The sequence below is a fragment of the Nannospalax galili genome, unplaced genomic scaffold (genome assembly GCF_000622305.1).
Source record: "Nannospalax galili isolate Female #2095 unplaced genomic scaffold, S.galili_v1.0 scaffold1128, whole genome shotgun sequence".
Taxonomy (NCBI): domain Eukaryota; kingdom Metazoa; phylum Chordata; class Mammalia; order Rodentia; family Spalacidae; genus Nannospalax; species Nannospalax galili.
The window spans coordinates 283,751-298,726 of NW_008358632.1; the positions used below are offsets into that span (position 1 = coordinate 283,751).

At 39.6% G+C, this 14,976-nt stretch overlaps 1 protein-coding gene across 5 annotated transcripts in view; it reads right to left on the reverse strand.

The window, feature by feature from the left end:
* Tlk2 (tousled like kinase 2) overlaps positions 1–14,976 on the reverse strand; it is a 125,172-nt gene that overhangs the window by 52,471 nt on the left and 57,725 nt on the right. For 2 of the 5 annotated variants that reach the window (XM_029558082.1, XM_008821883.3), the window contains 4 exons: positions 10,548–10,643; positions 8,626–8,718; positions 1,313–1,423; positions 671–807 (listed from right to left, as the gene is read on the reverse strand). In XM_029558082.1, coding sequence (XP_029413942.1) covers positions 671–807; positions 1,313–1,423; positions 8,626–8,718; positions 10,548–10,643 — 437 coding nt within the window. The remainder of the gene's footprint in view (positions 1–670; positions 808–1,312; positions 1,424–8,625; positions 8,719–10,547; positions 10,644–14,976) is intronic. The other 3 variants (XM_029558083.1, XM_029558081.1, XM_017795308.2) reach the window with 2 other exon arrangements.

Genomic DNA, 14,976 nt, shown 5'->3' on the forward strand with positions numbered 1-14,976 from the left:
TTTTGAGACAGGGTCTCCCTGTAGCCCCAGCTGTCCTGGAACTCACTATGTAGACCAGGCTGGCCTCGAACTCACAGAGATCCGCCTGCCTCTGCCTCCCTGGGATTAAAGGTGTGCGCCACCATGCCTGGCCTTGAGAACTGAGTTTTTAATCCCTCTGATTACTTGTGTCAGTTTTTTCATAACTTTATGGAGGCAAGGTCTCACTATGTAACCAAGGCTGCCCTCAAATTCATGATTCTCCTGCTTCAGCCTCTTAAGTACTAAAATTACAAGTGTATATCATCACATTGGCCTTACATTCCTTTATACATCTGATAGCTAAAAAATTAAATGAAAAGATGATTTTGCTATTAGCACCATTAGTGACTAAAAATACAGAAAACTTTAACAATCCAAATACATTTTTAATTAATTAATTAATTTAATGTGTATGAGTGTTATGCCTGCACGTAAGTGGCACCTGTGTTGTGCAATGCCCCCAGAGGACAGAAGAGAGCGTCGGATCCCCTGGAACTGGAGTTACAGTTAGTTGTTAGCCATCATGTGGGTGCTGGGATTCAAATCCAGGTCTTCTGCAAAAGCAGTCTGTTCTCTTAACCACTGAGCCATCTCTCTAGCCCCTTGAATACAATTTTTAATTTCCTCTTTAATAAAAACAATCACTTACTTGATAAGGTTTTGGAAAGCATAACCATCTGTCCATTGTTCAGTAAAGGAGGCTCCATGCCGGACAGTGGTGAAGTGGCCCAATCTCAAGCGGTCCTGCATGCTCTTGTCTCTACATGCCATCTTCTCTTGTTTTGACTTCGGTGAAAAGGACCAAAACAAGGAATCACACATTAATTAGCACAGAGAAAGACAATTTTCAGAAACTCAAAGATTGTCAAGGAAAATGCTGTTGAAAACCATATACCATCTAAAAATAATCAGTAAGGTCCCTTAGCTGATTTCCTTTTCCTATTAGCAAAGCAGAAAGAACAATGGAGAACAGCAGGTTTTTCCTATGTAAATTCCTCTGCCTGGGCTACCTTCTCTCATCTTAGCATTTATCGCCTCCTATTTAGACTATGGCAATGCCCAACTCCTAAGCTATTCCCCTATTTGCCCCTTTTCATCTAATCTATCCTAGAGAACTGTCAGGGGAGGGGAGAAGAGGGAAGACGAGGGAAAAAGGTGAGAAGGAGACGTTCAAAACCCCAAATAAACTCGAACTTTATTCTCAAAAACCCTATATTTAAATATTTTCATCTCAGCTAAGATGCTAAACAATGACACACATTAAGTACCTTAGAATAGAGACTTCACTAACCTTTTCTATAAGGAGCTTCTTACTCATCGTGACACATCTATTTAATCGTTCCTTGTATTTCTCTAACATCTTTTGCTGTTCGTCAATCTGCCGTCTCAAATCACAATTGGCCTTCAATGGAAAAATATTTTTTAATTAGTTCTAAGGAAGACAGATTAGTAGAAAAGTAGTTTCTAAGGACAGAGAAAAATCATTACTATCTATAGTAAGCACGTCTTTATAAAGGACATAATTCATCTCTTTAATCACTCTTAACATCATTAAAAATTAATTCTAAACCACATATTCTTTTTAATATATTTTATTTATTATTTTTATTTTATGTGTATGAGTATATTGTCTGCATGTAGAGGCACCCATTTCATGCAGTGTCTGCGGATGTTAGAACAAAGTGTTGGATCCCCTGGAATTGGAATTATGGATGGTTGTTAGCCGCCCTGACGGTTCTGGGAATCGAACCAAAGTCCTCTGAAGAGCAGTCAGTGCTCTGAACCTCTAAGTCATCTCTCCAGCCCCACATAAATATTCTTTATGTTCCATTTATTCTGTTTTCCAACTTAAAAAATTTTTTGGTAGTGTTATTGAACAAATCCAGAGCCCTTGACAAGCATGCTAGATAAGCACTCTATCAAGAAGTTACATCCTCAGTCCTCAACTCCTACTTTTTTTTTTTTCGTCTTTTTGAGACAGGGTCTCTCTGTAGTCCCAGCTGTCCTGGAACTCACTATGTAGACCAGGCTGGCCTTGAACTCACAGAGATCTGCATGTCTCTACCTCCCAAGTGCCGGGATTAAAGGCATGCACCACCATGCCCGGCTTTAACTCCTATTTCTAAAGAAAAAAAACAATATAAGTTTTCATGAATGACCCTATCCAGAAAAGCCAGGCCACATCCATGGCTCCACAAGACTGATAAAAAGACAGCCTAGCTCAAGAATGTGAGAATGTAAATACACAGTTAATTTAGTTGTACTCAAAAGCCTATAGGATGGGCTAAATACTTTGAAAAATCTAAGGTGCCTACAATAACAGAGAAGGAAAGAAATGCTAAGCTAAGGTCAAATTTGGCTTTGCAATCCTTGGTTGTTAAAACAAAATAATTTCTACCCTTGCCAAATAATTCGACTTTATAAGAACTTCCTTGAAGGGTGAGCATGGTGGTAAGGATAGACTCAACTAATCTTTGGCAATTTAAGTTATAATAATTGTACATTTTGCAGTTTCTAACATTAATGACTTCTAAGAGTCCATGCTCACAGTAGGAGCTGGCTGACAGTACTCATGCAGTTGTAACAATTTCTAAAACAGAAAAAAACTCAAAGACAAACACACCTTCCTGAAACGAAGTATGAAAATATCCTCCAGAACTCAAATTCTGCCAGGCATGATGGCACATGCCTGTAACCCTAGAACTTAAGAGGCTAAGACAGGAAGATGAGTTAGAGGCTAGCATAAACTACAGAACAAAACAGTCTGAAAAAATTAGGAGAGGGGACAGGAAGGGAGGGGAAAAGAAAGGATATCTACAAGTTTTAGTCTATTTGGAAAAAAATGGCAGCTGCCTCCTGGATCTTTGTTGATGGATACATTCCCTTAGCACTGTATTCAAATAAAGGCAGAAATGGTGTAGGAGCTAGGGGGGCACATCAGTGGCAGATGATATGTGCTTAGGAGTGCATGAGGACCACAGAGAAATAGTGTTGCTGCTTGCTTACAGGTTCTTGATTAGCCTTAATTGTCAACTTGACACAGCAAAGAGACATCTGAGAGAAGACTTGACTGAGGAATTGCTAGATCAGATTAGCCTATGAGCATGTTTGTGGGGGACTGTCTTGATGTAGGAGGGTGAGCCCACTGTGGGTGGTACCATCCCTAGGTAAGTGGTCCAGAGCTGTATCAGAAGGCTAAGTATCAGCCTGCAAGCAAGCCAGCAACAGTATTCCTCCATGGTTCTGTTTAAGTTCTCTGCCTTGGGTTCCTGCCCTGCCTTCCCTCAATGCTAGTGTGCTGGATGGCTTTGGTGTCAACTTGACACACCTCGGTTGAGGGAACTCAGTTGGGGAATTTCCTCTATTGGACTGGCCTGTGGCCATGTCTGAGGGGCATCTTCTTTATGAGTGATGTGGGAGGGCCCAGCCCACTGTGGGTGGTGCCACCCACGGGCAGGTGGGCCTGTCTTGCATAAGAAAGCAGGCTGAGCAGGGGGGGCCAGGGGAGCAAGCCAGTAATCAGCGTTCCTCCATGGCCTGTGCTCCAGCTCCTGCCTCCAGGGCCAGAACCTTGGGCTCCCAGATGAACTGTGACCTGGGATATATAAGCTAAATAAACCCTTTCCTCCCCAAGTTGATATTGGTCAGTGTTTTGTCACAGCAATGGAGAAACAGACTAGGACAGCTGGACTGTGACTTGGAAGCATAAGTTAAATTAAAGCTTTTCTTCTCCTAGTTGCTTTTGGTCAGAGCAGTTTATCACTGAAAGAGAAAAGAAATAACAATAGGCCCTGGGTTCAATCCCCAGAAGAAAGAATAAGGTAAGAGAAAGGTAAGAGAAAGAAGGTATGCGGTAACGGAGGATGGTGAGGCATCAAAGCCCCAAGAAGTAGCAACAAAGTTATTAGGGTTTTCATATATTCTACTATCTCAGTTAGGTCGCTCTCCAACATTCACCCCACCCTGAGGATAAGGCTCAAACCTGAAGCCTCACACATGCTAGGCAAGTACTTTACCACTGAGCTATGCCCCCATCATTCTCACAATCTTAAGGGAGTCAGGCAATGAAGAAGGAGGTAAGACCCCAATCCATGTTGAGTGCAGCAAAGCTACTCTAGATGAAACCCTAGTAGATATCAATGTGTGGCTAAGAACCTTTTACATCCACGGGTAATTTCATTATAAATCTTAGACAGCAATTCAACCAGCACCCAAAATAAAACCAACTCCAGGGTGCTGGGGAGATGGTTCAGTGGGTAAGAATGCTTGTTGTGCAAGCATGAGGACCTGAGCTCAAATCCTTAACACCAACATAAAACCCCAGGCATGGCTGTGTATACCTGCAACTCCAGCAGTGTGAGGGGCAAAGACAGGAAGGTGAGTAAGGCTTGCTAGACACCAACCCAGCCCCAGGTTCGGCGCAAAGCGATGCTATCTCAAAGGAATATGGCAAAGAGTGGTAAAGCAGAACACGTGATATCCTCTTCTGGCCTCTGCACACACACTAGGGCATGGTGCATGTGTACACACACACATATACACACACAAACAAAAAAACTCCAAGCAAACAACCACAATGTAAGACAGGTACAAGAATATATGTGGCTCTTCTCATTCAAATACAGAGAAAAACAAACATAGGTCTAAGGAATACATTTCTGAGTAAGGAAAGGAACTATCAACTTGAAAATATAGAAAACAATCACCTTCAGAAATCAAAAGGAAATTTGAGAATACTTGTTGGCATACTCTACAAAATACAAAAGATATATTTATTAAAATACAAATCAAAGCTGGGTGTAGTAGTGCACACCTTTAATTCGAGCATTCGGGAGGCAAAGGCAGACAGATCTCTGTGAATTCAAGGCCAGCCTGGTCCACAAGTTCCAGGCCAGACAAGAGCCTGTCTCAAAAACACAAAAACCCAAACAAACAAAAAGAAATCAAAATCATAAGGAGTACATAGAATGGAATGTGAAAAACCATGCGATAAGAGGAAAAAGTAACAAGCAAAAAATACCAGAATCAAGACTTGCATGAGCTGCAAGTACATAGCAGAAAATATATGGAAGATACACAATGTTTAAGAGACTCAGAAGAGAAAATCATATTAAAATAAAACATAACGTGAGAAATTTAAGAGATCAGGATTGGTGTTAGAGCTCAGAGGTAATACGCTTAACTAGATTGTGTGAGGTCCAAAGTTCAGTCATACTACCAGGAACAAAAACAAAAACACAAAAACAAGCAGACAACAAAAGAGCAGGAGGCCACTCCATGAATAAAAGCACACGCTGTAAAGCCTGACTACCTGAGTTCCATCCCTGGAACCCATATGATAGAAGAGAATTGACTCTTCTGACCTTCCCATACATACCCCATCCCATAGTAAATTAAAAATGCTTAAAAGTTATATTTTATAACACAAAACAAAACAAAAACTCCCCTTAGTTAAGAATGTAAGTGATCGAACATCCAAGTCAAAGTCAAACCAATGTAAGAGAAAAAAGGCATAATCATATATTTTGAAAATAAAACTACTGAGACACACATACATATGCACCCTGGAAAATTTTAATAGATTCTGGTATAACCTGTTCCTACGGCCATGGACTTCTCTGAAACATAAAAACACTAGAAAAATTAAAGGTGTGGGGACAGGGAGCATGTGAGTCTGTGTGTGGTATTTGGGAAGAGGAAGAGAAATAACAGGTTATGACACAAAGACTCTTACGATGACTTTTTTATACAAGAAGGAAAAAAATTCTCAACTCTGTGGGGAACAAAAAATTTAACAGTGACACAGCCTTCCTGAAACAGAACTACTTAAATATATAATCCAGCCAATCAAAAAACATATTGCCAGGGCTACAGAAATAGCTGAGCAGCTAAGAGCACTGGCTGCTCTTGCAGAAGACCTAAGTTTGGTTCCCAGCATCCACACAGCAATATCTGTAACTATAGATTCAGGGAATCCAACACCCTGTTCTGGCCTCCACAGGCATGTATGCATGTGCTCACATACATGCATGCAAAACACTCATACACAAAAAATTAAAATAAATATATATACTGCCAATGAGCCATTAATGAATTTCTACAAATTTGGACAAAATTCTGCCTATAAATATGGTTAATTTTTCCATAAAATTCTAAAAATAAATTAATGATAACATAATAAAGATGAGATTTACTGGCTTGGATATGTGCTAAGTTTTAGGCTGTACATAAGGAGGAGTCAAAATACACTATTTCAGATGAGTGTGGTAATCCCAGCACTGGGGAGGTAGAGGCAGGACAATCAGGGGCTCAAGGCCACATTAAGCTACACAGAGCTCAAGGCCACCCTGAGATACATGAGACCCTGTTTCCAAATACAAACAAGCAAAAAACAAACAAAAAACCACCCGAATACCACTATTTTATAATTCTGATTACTGAAATACAAGCAAAAAAGTTTTAAGGGCAGATAATCACAAATATTGGCTTTTATTATTTTACTACTAAACATCCTTTTATTCAAACAAAATCATACCCCAAAACTTACTAAGAAAGACTGACAAAACCAAGAGTGCTGAAAGTACCCTAGTGTCCTGGCAGCTCTGGAGGCTCCATGGGCTCCTGGAGCCACTTGAAAACAACCACAATAGCATCAAGGTCAAACCTACACATTATAAAGCACCAGAGAAGAAGAAATTCCACCCAATTTCATTGGATTTGTGTGTATTATAAATGGCTTAATTATTAAAGGAAAATTTACCAAATGTTTTCTTAGCTGATTATTCTGATTTCTCCAAATTTATTATAAGCATATATAACTTGCATAACAGGAAAACAAGATATATTTTATACTTTTTAAAAAAAATGTGGATCAGTGCCAGGTGTGATGGTACATGTCTTCAATCCCAGTACTCGGGTAGAGGTGGGCAGAGATTGAGGTCAGCCTGGTTTCCATAGTGAGTTCCAGACCAGCTGTAGCTACAGGGAGACCCCCGTCTCAAAAAGACAAGACAAAAAAAGTAGGCCGGTGATGACAAATTACATATTCAAATTCCATCTGAGCTGCATCAAGATGAAGCTGGGTACCTCCTTCCTAGCCCTGGCTATCAGACATGCACTGAGGTAGATGAACAAAAACTCTACTTTTCATAAGCTTGTGGCCAAAGACGCTACTGAGTCAGGGACATTTCCATTATAGATCACAGAGACTGGAGAAAGTGGAAATCTGTCTGGGGGATGCACTGTGGATTCAAACCTTGGTTATTTAAGGAAAAAAAAGAAAGAAAGAAGGATATTCCTTGACTGATGGATACTGCCGTGCCTCACTGTGGGACACAAATAAGCTGGTAAAGTCTACAAACATTCCATTCACTCTAAAGAACATATGTTCAATATGTTGTTTAAAAGTCCTTAAACAAGAAGGCAGGAGCCCAGAATCAAAGCACCCAAGATTCAAAGTCTTGTTACCTAGGGTATCCCACAACATGCCTGCTGAAACACTGCTCTGAAGAAACAGTGTGGTAAGAAAACTAAGGAAGAGGCTGCAGAATGTGCCAAGAGAATGAAGCAGGCAAGAAACACTCCAGGCACAAACTGGCAAGAAGTACCTCCTGTCCCCACTGAGAGCTTCTAGGTCTGAATCCATCCAAATAAGAATCTTGGGCCTGGAGAGGTTATGAGCTCTGGCTGCTCTTGCAGAGAACCTGGGTTCAGTTCCTAGCACCACATGTTGGCTAATAACTGTCCCTAACTCCAGTTCGAAGGAATGTGATGCCCTCTTCTGTCCTCCTTGGGCACTGAAAGCATGTGGTATACTTACTTACATGTAGGCAAAACATTCATAAACATAAATAATTTAAATTAAAAAAAAAAGAATCTTTGAGAGTGACAGCCAGCCAGCCTGGTACACACCAAGACCTTGTCTCAAAAAACAAACAAACAAACAAACAAATAAAATAAACGATAGATCATAAAACAAGAAAAAGTGAGGGGGAGAGAAAGAAAGAAAGAAAGAAAGAAAGAAAGAAAGAAAGAAAGAAAGAAAGAAAGAAAGAAAGAAAGGGAAATAAAGACGGAAGGAAGGAAATGAAACATATATATATATATATAATTCTAGGGTGCCAAGGGGGGGGTGTGGATTATAAATTCAAGACCAGCCTGGGCTACATAGTAAGACCCTATTGTGTATACACACACACACAAAGAGAAAGACAGAGACACAGACAAGAGTCAAAAAATGAACGAAGATCACAAATGGGCTGAATGGTCCATATAAAAATAGTTTTTAAAATGCAAGACTATAAAACTTTTCAAATGGGAAATATGTTAAATTTATCCAATAGTTCTACATGAAATACAACTGCACATATCTATTTTTCTAACACAAATTCAAATATCATAATACTATAGCATAAGATTTCCAACTTATAGAAGGTATTTAGTGTATAATATGGGCATGATCCCAGCTCCTTCTCAGACTAAAGAAAATACCCAGATGTTAATCATTTAGCTTTGTTATTTGGCTGAAATAAAAATCTCCACGATACACACATAATCTAAATATGCCTAATTGGTGCTTGTTATAGAATCACTCTTAATACTTACTCTTAATAAATCATCTATTCTTCCTTCCTTCTTCTCTAAGTCAGAATTCTTACTGTTTTCTAGTGCAGATATCTTTTCTATTGTGAGGTCAGACTATAAAGACAAAAGTAAAACAAATTTAGAATTAGTAACAACATATTACACACTATCATATTTTTCCTGCTCCCTTTTTTTAATAAAGCACTTGCAAAAACAAATATCTGGACAACTCAGGAAAATAAGTCTGCTTTCCTCATCCCATTCTTCAAACTTTAGCAGTATCCCACTAAAAGCTGTACTCCAAAAACTTATTAGTTCTGGACTCAAATATACAAATTCTTGAACTATTGTGCATTAAACGGTACAGAAATATAGCACTCTAGAAACGAAACTATCTTTGAATAAAAAAGACCAGAGAAGACATGACACAAGTCTCAAAGGAACAAACATGCCACCTAGTGGAAACAGAGAGAAAGTTTTCTGAGTGTTCTAAGTCTGTTCAACTCTCCAAACCCTCGTGGTGCCAATAAAATTAAAATCTGTCACAGTCCTTGAGATTTAAGAAATTCTAGACTGATAAGCATCTTGTGTTGAGAGAACACAGACACGAACAGCAGTAACCCATGAGCACTGCACTGGAGGGCAGATCTACTGTTCAAATACAACTCCCTAGTTCCTTTTTCATTTCATTTCTCTTTTGGAGATGACGTCTCTCTAAATACCCTGGGCTGGCCTTGAACTCATGATCCTCCTGCCTCAGCCTTTCTGTTACTAGGATTTACAGGCACATGCCACCACATCCAGTTCTCAGATATAATTTTTAAGAGTTTACATTTCCTAGATTAGAAATATTCTGAATTGTGTGAGAAAGAAATTATGTTGGTGTAACACATCTTCAAATTTAACCAGGTCTTGTCAAGTAAGTAAGCAAATACATGAAATAAACTACTTTCTTAAAGTGGGAAATTAACATTTATTGAAAGCCTTCTGTCAGCACTGTTGGAGGTACTGGAAACAAACTCATTTTTACATTCTACTAAAGAAAACTGGGCCTAGAAAGATAAAGTGTAAACAGCAGAGCCAGAATGTGAACCCAGACCCAGGAACCCTCATCAAAATATGTGCTCTTTTATCAACACCCTGCTGCAACATAAGCATATCTGATAGAATACACTAGAAAGTTGAAGAAAAGCCTGCTAAAGCACCTTCCTGAAGTAGTCATAATGCAAATTCTGAATATACTACACAATGAGGTATGCTCAAATAAATAAAGGGAAGGTCAAGGGAGGAATTACAGATTTTCTGTATGGTTAGATCTATTCCTGAGCATAACTGTAATTTATTGATCTCTGACCTACCTGGGTCTGTCTGTGCTGGATGGAGATCTGTTTTTGTGAGCTGCAAGAATGTTCTGTGTTGCCAGAACCCGTAGAAGAGGGACTGTTTTGTTGAGCCGAAATTATGTTGGTGTAACACATCTTCAAATTTAACCAGGTCTTGTCAAGTAAGTAAGCAAATACATGAAATAAACTACTTTCTTAAAGTGGGAAATTAACATTTATTGAAAGCCTTCTGTCAGCACTGTTGGAGGTACTGGAAACAAACTCATTTTTACATTCTACTAAAGAAAACTGGGCCTAGAAAGATAAAGTGTAAACAGCAGAGCCAGAATGTGAACCCAGACCCAGGAACCCTCATCAAAATATGTGCTCTTTTATCAACACCCTGCTGCAACATAAGCATATCTGATAGAATACACTAGAAAGTTGAAGAAAAGCCTGCTAAAGCACCTTCCTGAAGTAGTCATAATGCAAATTCTGAATATACTACACAATGAGGTATGCTCAAATAAATAAAGGGAAGGTCAAGGGAGGAATTACAGATTTTCTGTATGGTTAGATCTATTCCTGAGCATAACTGTAATTTATTGATCTCTGACCTACCTGGGTCTGTCTGTGCTGGATGGAGATCTGTTTTTGTGAGCTGCAAGAATGTTCTGTGTTGCCAGAACCCGTAGAAGAGGGACTGTTTTGTTGAGCCTATAATAAAAGTACATCACCAATCACAGGAAGGTTTTGCATCATTCTCCACAAACATTTATATGAATGGAAACAATTACCTTAGATTAAAAAAACCTGATGCAAGTCAAAAGTCATAATCAAGAACAAAATAAAACAAGTCCAACATGAGAGCTAAGAGCTACATATGACACCTCAGCTCACGCTTCTGAAAGTGGGCTTTAAATGATCAAATGCTTATGAATTATTTTATATGTAAACTATAGGAAGTGAGCAATTATTCAATTATTACTGTAATAATTTGCTTTTTTCCATTAATGTCTCAATGTGCCTTTGTCAGAAAAGGTGAATGAAGCATCCAATGCAGAAGATATATAGTCAAAACAAAAAGAATTGGGAAGGGGCTGGAGAGAGGACTCTACACTTAAGAGCACTTGCTGCTCTTGGATAGGAATGGAGTTTGATTTTCAGCACCCATATTGGGCAGCTCAAAACCACCTGTAACTCCAGCTCCAGGGGATCTGACACCCTCATCTGGCTTCCTTGGGCATCTGCATGCACATGGTACATATAAACCAACACAGGCACAAATACGTACAAATAAATAAATAAATAAATAAATAAATAAATAAATAAATAAATAAAAATTTTTAAAAAGAATTAGGAAGAACTATTCACAAAAGTACACCAATTTACAAACATTATCCATGAACACAGAGTGTATAAAACTATATAAAGCCACTCTAATTTTTATTTTTGTGTGTGATTCATGTGTACATACATGTGTGTACATGTGGATGCCAGAGGTCAATGCTGACTTATCTTCCTCTATCACTCTCCACCTTACTTTTTGAGATGGGGTCTCTCACCCGAACCTGAAGCTCACTGATTTGGTAAGACTAGCTGGGGGAATCCTCCTGTCTCTGCCACCCCAGTGCTGATATTACAGGTGTGCCACGGCAGCTTTATATGTAGACACTGGGGATCTGAACTTAGGACCTCATGCTTGTACATGCTTTACCAACCGAGCCACCTCTCCATATCTACTTTAATTTTTTTATCTATGGATCTTTTGTTGTTTTGGTGGCACTAAGGATCACACCCATGGTCCTGCATGTGCTTGTGCTCTACCACTGATCCATATCACCAGTCCTAAGCAATTTTCAAATTTATGGGGTTTAGGTTTATGTGCTGCTTAGATCTTATCAACCCAAACTAGAGATACAAGGTGAGGAAGGAACTTCAACTAAAGAATTTCCTCTATCAGATTGGCTTGTTAGGATGTCTGTGAGACATTCTAACTGATGGAGGAGGGCCTAGCCCAGTGTGGGCAGCACCATCCCTGGGCAGGTGAGCCCTGGGTTGTGTAAGAAAAGTAGCTGAGCAAGCCAGGGATAAGCCAGGAAGCAGTGTTCCTCTGTGTTTTCTGCTTCAGACTCCAGCCTTGAGACCCTACCTTGGCTTCCCTTGATGATAGAATGTAAAGTATAAGATGAATTAAACTCTTTCCTCCCCCAAGATTTTTGTTAGTCTTTTATTACAACAACAGAAATTAAACTAGAACAATTTCGTATAACAACAATTCAGGCATGGTAGTCCTTTAAATCAAGGTGGACCTAACACAGTATGACTAATCACAGACATCACTAGGAAATAATAGTTTTAGGATTATGAGATAATGAAAATAAAGTTCTACTATCTCATTAGAGAATGCAGTGTTTCCAGATATGTGAATTTGAGGGTCTTGAGTATAAATCAGTGGTAGAACAAGTGGTTGGTAAACACAAGGCCTTTGATACCATGTCAAACACCACTTTCAAAACAAAAACAAAATCAAAACCTCAATTTACAGAATGTAAAGTATAAGATGAATAATTTCTACATATTCCTTCAAAACTATTTATTTTTCTATGTATGAGTGGTTTTGCCTGCATATATGTAAGTACATCCCATGTATTCAGCGCCCGTGGAGGCCAGAAGAGGGTGTCAGATCCCCCTGGAACTGGAGTTACAGGTGGTTGTGAGCTGCCTGGTAGGTGCTGGTCCTTTGTAAGAGCAGCAAGTGCTCTTAAATGCTGAGCCATCTCTCCAGTCCCTATATATTCAGTTATTACTGTTCTTACTACTGTATTAACAATGATATAACCATCATCTGTTGAGTAATTTTTTTTTTAAAGCTAAATGCTTCAATGCCAGCATCACAGGTAGTCCTTATTTTTAAAAAGGGGGGGAGGGGCTAGGGAAGTGACTCAGCTGGTAGGCAAGTCTGAGGATCTGACCACAGATTCCATCCCCAACCACGCGAACACTGGGCATGGTGTACAGTAGTCCTAGCACTAAGGGGCAGGAAACAGTTTGGATCCCAACAGTTTGCTGGTCAGTCTAGCCAACTGGTGAGCTCCAGGTTCAGTAAGATACGCTATCTCAAAAAATAAGGTGGAGAAGTGATTGAAGAGCAACACCCAATGTCAATTTCTGGCCTCCACATGCACATGAACATCTGGGTACACATAACCATGTGCACAGATGTGCATACACAAACATGCATACACCCCCTAAAAATTCCTGTAAAATGTTCATTATTATTTCCATTAAAGAAAAGAGAAATCAAGCCTAACACTTATGAAAGGTTATGGGCTAATTAAGTGAGGAAATTAGAACTGGGGGCTGTGTGCATTCACAGTAATTGCTCTCAAAGACTAGAGTAGGCTGTTAGAATCAGGCTGTAAACAAGTTAAAGAGTTCGTACTCATGATTTCACTTAAAAGACTGCTGTAGCTTGTAAGGTAGGTAGTATTACTAGCTTCATTTTATTTTTTAATTTGTTATTATTATTGTTATAGTCATGTGTATGTGTATGTGTCACAGAGGCCACAAGAGAGAGTCAATTCCTTGGAGCTGGAGTTACAAGCTATGAGTGCTGGGCACTGGCTTTATTTTACATTATTTTATGTGTGTGAATGTTAAGTATACATGTAAGTGCACCCATATAGTGCAGTATGCACAGAGGACAGAAGAGGGCATCAGATACCTTGGAACTGGAGTTATGAATGGTTCTTAACTAGTACATGGGTGCTGTGATTCGAACCCACAAGAGCAGTCAGTGCTTTTAATCACTGAGCCGTCTCTCCAGCCCTGTTATTTTATTTTTAAGGATTTTTTTTTTTTTTTTGCGACAGGGTCTCCCTGTAGCTCCAGCTGGCATGGAACATGCTATGTAAATCAGGCTAGCCTCAATATCACAGAGATCGGTCTGCATCTGCCTCTGGAGTACTGAGATTAAAGGTGTGTGCTACTATAGCTGGCTATTTTTATTATTTTAAAATTGTGTGTGTGTGTGTGTGTGTGTGTGTGAGAGAGAGAGAGAGAGAGAGAGACAGAGAGACAGAGAGACAGAGACAGAGAGAAAGAGTATGGGTATGTGCATATGAGTGTAGGTGCCCAAGGAAGCAAGAGGCATTGTATCCACCAGGAACTGGAGTTATAGGTGGCTGTGAGCCACCTGAAGTGGTTGCTGGAGACCAAACTCAGGTCTCCTCCAAGAGCAGTACGTACCCTTAACTGCTGAGCCATCTCCCAGCCCTGACTGTTGGGGGTTTGTTTATTTGTTTTGTTTTGTTTTAAGACAGGATCTCTCTATATCCCTCTTGGACTCAAGTTCAAGGCCAGCCTGTACAACTCAATGAGATTGTCTCAAAATAAAAAGCAAAAAAATGAGGAATGGGAACATATTCAGTGATAGAGCACTTGTCTAACATTGTGAAGCCTTAGGTTCAATATCCAATATTGAAAAAGAATTAAATAATAAATAGTTGGTGGAAAAAACTTATGGTCAGGTATGGTAGCTCATGTTTGTAATCCCAACATATGGGAGATAGAGAAAAAAGCAGGAAGATCAAGAGCTCAAGGCCATCTTTAGTTCAAGGTCAGTCTGAACTACGTGAGATCCAGTACAAGGGTTGGGGAGGAGTTCAAGAACATATAATAGGGGGCTCGAGAGATGGTTCAGCAGTTAAGCACACTGTACAGGTTTTACAAGTACTCTACTCTCCCAACAAGTCAGTGATTGCAAAATAATGCCCCAGGGCAATGAGAACACAATCCACTTAACCTAGTCATTACAGCTATAAAGTTGCAAAGATCTGGGTTCAGTCCCAGTACAGACACACACACACACACACACACACACACACACACACACACACATTTTTTTATTAAAAGTTTCTTTTTGTCTGGCAGAGACATAGATGCGCGCACGCGCGCACACACGCACACATGCACACACACACACACACACACACACACAGACACGATAAATAAATAAACTCACTGGTTTTAACAAAACTCAAAGAGA